The sequence below is a fragment of the Chelonoidis abingdonii genome, chromosome 20, assembly GCF_003597395.2.
Source record: "Chelonoidis abingdonii isolate Lonesome George chromosome 20, CheloAbing_2.0, whole genome shotgun sequence".
Lineage (NCBI taxonomy): Eukaryota > Metazoa > Chordata > Testudines > Testudinidae > Chelonoidis > Chelonoidis abingdonii.
Window position 1 is genome coordinate 24,029,588 of NC_133788.1, and position 7,811 is coordinate 24,037,398.

Sequence of the window (7,811 nt, forward strand, 5' to 3'; positions counted from 1 at the left end):
TATTGTGCTCATACTGGGCCCGTCTGCAGCAGGGAGGCTGCAGGGAGGAAGACTACCATGGCCCTCCTTGAGTCCCAGGGAGGGGAGCGACTGGCTCCTGAGGTAGGAGGCAGGTTCACATTTTCTTTGTGCTAGGAAAGCACCAGCCCCTGCTGGGCACTTGGTGGCTGTGCCAGGTAAGGCAAGGGCACGGTACAGACTGCATTATATCTGGGCATGGCTCCTGGCAGCCCTCCGGGGAGCAGCTATGACAGGACGCAAGAGGGGATCGATGCCGTGGCCAGCAAGAGCGGTTTGATCACAGCCCCACCCCATCACCTTACTATTTGCACCAAGCCATAGCCCAGCTGAAACACAGCCCCACCCCTGCGGCACATTACTCCCAGCCCCACAACAGCACCACTCGTGTGGGACCCTCAGCTAGGGGCTTAGCCTTCCCCCACTGTTTGGCTTGTCTGGTCTGTCCCCATGAAGTGGGGGAGGCAGAAGATCACCACCACTGCACATTTTCAGGGAAAATAATTCCCACTCCCCAAATGCTAGAGAGAGTCCATCTGGGGAGGGAACCACAGGCTCTGCAGACCCAGCAGCCATGCGGCCTCTTTGGCTCCAGCTGTGGTGGGTGGCCCTAGGGGTCTTGCGCCACCCCATTAGGTGGGGGAATAGCGCTCTATGGTCCGGTCACTATGCAGCAGCGGGCTTGGACCCAGCATCTCGGCCGCCTTCTCCTGGCTCAGCCCCAGGTGCTCGGCTGTGAACCGGGCCAGCGGGTACAGGCTCTCCAGGCCCTTGGGGTCGCTGAAGAAGTGTGAGGTGTGCGACAGCAGCTCAGCCGCTTTCTCCTGCTTGAGGCCCAGCTGGTCGGCCGTGAGCCGCGCCATGGCGAAGACGCTCTCAGGGAAGTCCAGCTTGGACTTGCCGTCGGGCCCGGGCCAACAGTCATCTCATGTGGCTGATGAGGTTGCGCTGCTGGGCGAACTTGCCGCCGCACACCTGGCACTCGTAGGGCTTCTCGCCCGAGTGATGCGCATGTGCTCGTGAGACCGGTACTGCCGGTAAGCGCAATGCCACAGGCGTCGCAGCGAAGGCTTAAGGCCCAGGTGGCTGCGCATGTGCGTGTCATGGTCCGCGCTGCGTGAATTCTGTGCGCAGATGGTGCATGGGTAGGGCCGTGTGAGCCAGTGCGTCTTCTCGTGCTGCCGCAGCGTGGCGGGTCTTGTAGGCCTTGTCGCAGGAGGAGCAGCGGTAGGGCGGATGATGTCACCCAGGCTCTGGCCACTTTGTCCAGGAAGGGGCCGGCCTGCTCCGAAGCCGCCTTGTGGTACAGCTCCTCCTCGGTGTGGGCCTCCACGTGGGCGTGAGCTGCTCCGAGCTGGGAAGCCCTTCCGCAGGGGATGCACACGTACAGGTTGTCCCCAGGCTCTCGGGCTCGTAGGCCAGGTGCTGCAATAGGGCCCAGGTGCCCCAGGGATGGCCCTCGCTGCTGGCCCGTGTCCTCGTGGTGCTGTTGTCGTTCTCCAGTCGTTGCTCTCGATGCTGGGTAGCGGGACTGCGGGGCGATTCGGCCTTCTCCTCCTCCGCTCAGGCTCCTTCTCTGCTCACACTCCTCCAGGTAGCTGCCCGGGTCTCGTGCTTCATCCAGCGGTACAGGAAGTTGCGGCCTTCGCCCGGGCAAGGGCTCGGCACAGGGTGGGCTGCCACGGAAGCGCTCCGCAGGGTGGATCACGCCTTCACCCACCTGGGTGGGTCTTTGTAGGCAGAGCTGTGGTTGACACGCAGGGAAGTGCTGCCGGGGCGGCTGTCGTGTCCGGGGGCAGCAAGGGCTCCCTGCTGTCCTGGTGAGTCTGTCTGTGGGCAGCAGCTGGGAGGAAGGGCTGTGGGGCTCTTTTTGGAGAGGTCCAGGCCACAGGGGGGGAGCAGTGCTCTCGGGTGGGCACAGCCCAGGCTGGTGCAGGGCGGTGCCCTGGGAGGCAGAGGCATAGAGTCTACCACATGGGTGCTGAGGGGTTGTGGGGCTCGCCAGGCTGCATGTCAGCAGGGGGGCACCTGAGTAGCAGTCTGGATGACGGGGGTGGCGACCCGCAGCCTCTGCCATCTTGCCGTAGGGGCTGTAGCCGCCTCTCAGGTGGCAGTACTTGCCCGTCGCTTCAGCTTCTCTTGCACAGAGCCACCAGGGCCGGCACCTGAAGTAGCTGCGCCGCCAGCCCCGCGCCCAGGCCCTGCTCCCTGGCTCGCACTCGCCCAGGCGGCCGTGTAGATGAAGTCCAGCACCAGGCGGAAGACACCGGCTCACCATCTCGTGGTCCAGGTTGAGCAGGTTGTCGTGCACCACCAGCGACTTCAGGTAGGCGCGTGCTGGCCGCCAGGATGTTCTTGTGCGCCCGGAACAGCGCGTTCTGCACCACGATGATCACGTCGCATAGGAAGCCTTGGCCCGCTGGTGTTGAGCTGCAGGAGCCTGCCCTCGAGTGGCTCGGCATCTCCATGCGCCTCCAGCATGGGGCTCCCCCGCCACCTGCAAGAGACACACGGTGAGGGGCGCCAGGCGCGGCGCCGCCCCGCCGGGCCCGGCCCAGCGCGCGCCTAATTTAGGCAAAACATCCCGCCCGCTGCCGCTGCGCAAGCCCTTGGAATGCAGCGGCGGCGCCTGCCCGGGGAAGGGAGCCGGGCCCGCCGTCCGACCTGCCGCCCCCGGCCAGGAGCCCCCAGCCTGGGCAGCGGGGACCTCGGGCCGCGGCCCCACACGCGCCCGCCCCAAGGGCCCAGCGAGGCTGCAGGAGGCTGGCTCCCACTGCCAGGACCCGCGCCGGCTCAGCTCGGCTGGGATCGGCTCGGCGGCCGCCCCTGCTAGCGCCTGGCCTCGCTGCGCCCTTCGCGGCTCCCTGCAGGCTGCGGGTGGGAGCCGAGGCGAAGCCGGGGCAGTTGCGCTCTCGGAGCTGCGCTACTTAGACGGGGCGGGGGGCGAGGGCGCCGCGCCGCCGGCCGCAGCTGGAAGCCCCAGCCCCGGGATGCGGAGCTGCCAGGGCCCAGCCGCTACCTGGCGAGGAGAGGGCGAGTCCTGCCGGGGAGCCGGGGCTGCGCCGCCTCCTCTGCGCTCTGGCTGCCGCCTGCCTTGTGCCACCCCTTATATCGGGGCGCCTCTGCGCGGCCTGGCGGGGGAGGGGGCAAAGCCCCTGCCTGCGCCGGGAGAAGGTGACATCACTCCCTCCGCTTCCAGCGCCGCCTGCGAGCCCGGCCCCACCTGAGCGGGGGGCGGAGGGGCCAGGCCACCTGCCGCTCCCCGCCCGGGCGACCTCTGCCTCCACCCTGCCCCCTCCCCGCCTTCTGCGCACCCACCGACCTGCAGCTCAGCCAGCTGCTGCCTGCGGCCGCCGGCCCCGCCCCAGCGCCCTCAGCCTCCTGAAGGGGGGGAGCCCCACTCCGCTTCTGATGCCAAACTCGACGAGCGGGCCCCGGGCTCCAGGGCAAGCCCCGGGGGCCAAGAGTGCTTGGGGGACCCGGAGCCCCTCGCCTTCCGGCCCTGCTTTCTCCTGCCTCCCTGGCGTGCCCTAATTCTAGCCCCCGCCGACGATTTTCGCACCAGGAGGCCCCGAAGCCAGCGGAGGAGCCGAGCAGGGCTCCCCCGACTCGCCCTAGCCCGGCCTGGCTTGCTGGGGAGACCAAGCGGCCCCGGGGGAGCGGGGCCCCTTTCCCCGGACCCAGGCCGGGACAGGCCGCACGACGCGGGGATGCGGCTGCAGGGGCGACTCGAGGGAGCCGGGGCAAGGAAGAGGAAAGCGCTGCTGGCCGGGGAGGCCTGGCCTGGGACCGGGATGACCAGAGCCCTAGACACGGGCCGGGCCGGACCGGGCGGGGCTGGGCCCGCAGCGAGCAGGGCCTCGGCTGGGGCAGTTACTGCGGCGGGGAGAGCGAGGCGGCGGCTCCCCTGGGAGGCGAAGGGACCGTGGGTGCGCCAGGGCCAACTGGGCTTGTGCAGTGAGAGCCCGAGGGCCGGCCGGGTGGAGCCGAGACCCGCCAGGAGCCAAACTTCGCCATTTTACAGCATCTCTGGGCAGAGGCGCCGGACGGATGTTTCACGGGGCGCTGGGAGCCATGAACCCCTGTGCAGGATGGAAACCACCTCCAATGCAGCCCCCGCGGGTCTGGGTCCGGCACCTCTGTGCGTGGGGCTGGAGCAGAGCCGGGGAGCGGAGCAAAGGGGCTGGAGAAGAGAGACCGGCCTAGGGGCCACTCCCCGCCCGCAGGCAGCCGCGGCCCGACTCAGCCCCGGCGGGGCCCGCTGTCTGCCCGCGGGAATCAGTCCCTTCCTGCAGCCCCGCGTGGGGAAGTCGCAGGCCGGCTCTGCTGGCCGCCAGCGAGAGTCGCCGGCGGAACTCCAGTCCATGGGCTTGTTGGGGAGCCGCGAGCACCGAGGGCAGGGCCCGGCCCCAACCTGGGCGAGAACCCCTGGGGCCTTGCCGGCTCTGGGGCCAGGGACACGCGGGGCCCCAGCGCTGGCTCCCCGGATCCTCGCCCTCAACTCCCCTCCCAGGATCTGGCTGCGGCGCCTGCAGGACGCCGGAACAACGCGGATAACCGGGGTGCTGCGAGTCAGGGAACCGACCTGTGACCCTGGTGCTGATGGAGCCACTTCAAGCCGGGGGGGGGAGGGAGCAGCGCCCGCAGCACCGAGTTCCAGCACCTCCGGCCGCTTTGCCAGCCCCGGCAGGACCGACCCTTCTCCTCCGTCTCTGAGCCAGGCGCCCCGGCTGCGCTCCCTGTTCCCTGCAAAGCGCCCGCTGCCTCGGGCTGCTGCGGCGCGCCTGCCCGGCTTTGTGCGGTCGCCTCCCGGAGGACCCAGCCGTGGCCCGGGCCGCCCTTCCCCGGTCCGTGCTGCACTGCAGGATGAGTGGGGCGCCTCGCCAGGTGAGCGCCCACCCTGCTCCAGGGCACGGGCAGAAGCTCCTGGCACCGGCGCCCTCCCCTCCCTCCCTCCCAACCCGGCGGCCGGCCGGCCCGGCCCGCGGTACCTGGGGGCTCCGTCGCTTCCGCCAGCCAGCCGAGGTCTCTGCGGACTCTCATTCCCCGAGCAGCAGCCTTAGCCCCCGGGTGTTCCGCCGCGAGCTCTCCGCCGCCAGCCGGCGCCTCTGGCCCATGCCAGCTCCACGGGCTGTGCTGCAAGGCGCTGCCTCCTCGGCGCTCGCTGCGCCCCCGCGTGCCAGGCCCCGGCGGCCGCTCCCCGGGCGCAGCGCAGGAGGCAGCATGTGCCGCCGGCGCACGGCTAGGCGCAAAGGTAACGGCCGGCTGCGAACTCCCCTGACCCCGGCCTGAACTCCGCTCAGCGCCAGCTCCCGTTAAAGGGACAGCAGCTGATTTCCTCCTCCCCGGAGGGGCCGGGCGAGCGGGCCCCGGCAGCAGGGGAGGACGGGGCCCTGGACGGCTCCCCACGCAGCTGGCCCGGGGACCCCTGCCGCGGCGGCAAGGAAAAGCCCCGCTTGCCTCGCCACCGGCCTGCCGGATCCCGCCCCTAAGCGTCCGCCCCGCGCGGGAATTTAACCCGCTCTCTCTGCCTGCGGGGTGGGGGCGGCCCGGGCCGCGGGGCTGGGAGGGGCCCGTTGGGAAGGTGAAGAAGCAGCGCCAAGTCTGCGCACGGCTCCGCGGCGGCTCCCTTCCCTCCAGCCCCGACTCCCGCGGAGGAGAGCGCCAAGCGAGCCCCGGAGCCTGGTCCCGTCCCGGATCCTGGTGAGTCTCTCGGTGCCGGGAGCGGCGGGTTCCCCCCCGGTTTCCTGCTCCCGCCGGGGCCCTTCAGCTGCGGAAGAAGGCGCTAACCGCACAGGAGGGGCCGAAGGGCGCCTGGGATCGGTCCTGCGGGGGTCGGGGTCGGCTGGGCTCCCCCTTTAGTCCTGGATGTGGCTCCCGGCGGTGTCGGGCTCCCGAGCTCCCCGGCTGATCCCTGGGCGCTGGGCCGGTCACCTGCCCCAGGCTGGCCGGGAGTCGGCTGCTTTTCGCGCACCTACCTTGGGCTCATCGCTCGGCCAGTGCCAGTCTTCTGGCCGCCAGGCGCTCGCCCTCTCTCGTGCGGGGTCCCGGTCGGCCGTAAGCGCCTGCTCCTGCTGCCATCTAGTGCCCCTCGGCCCCGCTCCTGCGCCGCCCGCCTGGCTCGCAGCCCCTGCAGCATCCGCGCCTGCCGGGCGGCTCCATCCCGCGCACCTGCGCGCCCCTGGCACCTGGGAAGGTGCCTGTGGAGGTCAGGTCGCGGTCAGCCCACGTGGGCTCGCGTTAGGGCCCGGACAGCTGCCAGCCCAGGGTGTGGCGGGGCGAGGAAATTGTGTGCTTCGCCGCTGCAAGGCTGGGCTGGGTGCTCCGCAAGTGAACAGCGCCTGGGAGCAGAAGCGCTGGGCCAGGCGGGGCCCCCAGCCCAACGGGCAGGGCAAGGGGCTCCGGGCGCCTCGGGAAGGCCCCGTCTGCAGGGCCTGGGAGCGAGAGCACAGGGCTTGGGGCTTTCAGCTTCTGGAGCCCTCGGGTAGAGCCTGGCCCAGGCCGTTGCCTGGCCCCTCAGCCCTCTGCGCGCGACTCGCGGCCCACCACGGGCCGCTCCGCTAGGGGCTGCGGGGCCTCATCTCTGAGCTCTGGGCAAGGGAAAGCCAACTGGCCTGCTAGGCGCCACTGGGCTCTCGCGGGCCCCGCATGCGGCCTACCTCTCTCTTCTTACTTGCACGGAGCACAGCAGAGCGGGGAGGGACCCCCCGCTGCCGAGGATTTCACACCACGCCCTCGCGCGGGCAGACCAGCTGGCGGCAAGAGCGCTGTGGCCACCGAGGCAAACCGGTTAGTGTGTCCCTGGGGGCTGAAAATGAAAGTTGTTTTTGGGGGCCATCTACGTGACTTACATGGCCAACCGATCTTGGGAATGCGACACACCAAATATGGCAAATGAAGGAAGGAAAAGTGCCCCGAGTGCTGGGACCGAGCAGGGGAAAGGTGGGCAAAGACGCAGCGTCCCGGTGCGCCCAGGTGCTGGCTCTGCGGGAATCGGAGGAAATCCCACCCATCTCCTCCGAACCTCATTGATCCAGCTTCCCACCATAATCGGCAGCTCCCCGCAATCTCCCAGTCCAACTCCCCCAACCAGCTTCCCTCCCTCCAGCCCCCCACCATCCTTGCTCCCACAAAGGACCTTGGTTTTGTTGTGTGTGTGTGTGTTAATGTCTCTCCCTTGGGAAAATGTTCCCACCTCTGCCTGCCCCTGGATCTGCGTCCCACTGCGAGTCCCCAGCAAAGACTGGCAGACAGGGGACTGGATGCCACGGCAAGGTGACAGATGCAGCAGTTCTGTGCAGCCTTGGCTGCAGGACAGAAGGCCACGGGCCTGTCTTGAGCCCATCTGGCCCATGTGCAGGCACAAGGGTGACTTAGTTGGGACTCAGACTCCTGGGGTCCCACATGGGCAGTGACATGGCTGAGACCAAGCACGCGGGCAGGGATAGTAACCATTGCAACGAAGGGTTTTCTCCAGGTTGGCAGGTGGCCCCAGCTGTGAGCAGCTCAGCAGGTGCTGCCACTGCACACACAGTGCACTATGGGTGCCAAGTGTCCTGCGTGGCCTCCGACACTTCCTCCCCTCCTCCCAAGTACTCTGGGGCAATGCCAGATTTTCCCAGCATGCACTGGCAGGCCCAGATGGTGGGCCTGTAGGTGTGACAACACTGTTGTGGCTTGACACATCGCCTTGTTTGTGGAATAAACAACTGCTGTGTGCAGCCCATCTCAGCGCTGTTTGCATGGGGCTGGGCCAAGGGTGTCATGAAGGCCAGTTTGTGCTTGTGGCATAG

The 7,811-nt window shown here is 69.0% G+C and overlaps 1 protein-coding gene across 1 annotated transcript; it reads right to left on the reverse strand.

The window, feature by feature from the left end:
* Positions 1-231: 231 nt before the first annotated feature.
* HIC1 (HIC ZBTB transcriptional repressor 1) lies at positions 232-5,061 on the reverse strand. Its single transcript, XM_032788316.2, is given in 25 exon segments — positions 232-929; positions 931-1,025; positions 1,028-1,215; positions 1,217-1,253; positions 1,256-1,279; positions 1,282-1,419; positions 1,422-1,523; positions 1,526-1,597; positions 1,600-1,626; positions 1,629-1,669; positions 1,671-1,740; positions 1,743-1,808; positions 1,811-1,840; positions 1,843-1,875; positions 1,878-1,915; positions 1,917-1,993; positions 1,995-2,040; positions 2,042-2,086; positions 2,088-2,150; positions 2,152-2,224; positions 2,227-2,253; positions 2,256-2,287; positions 2,289-2,350; positions 2,352-2,515; positions 5,010-5,061. Coding segments are annotated over 25 exon segments (1,881 nt in total). The 3' UTR covers positions 232-650.
* Positions 5,062-7,811: the final 2,750 nt, after the last annotated feature.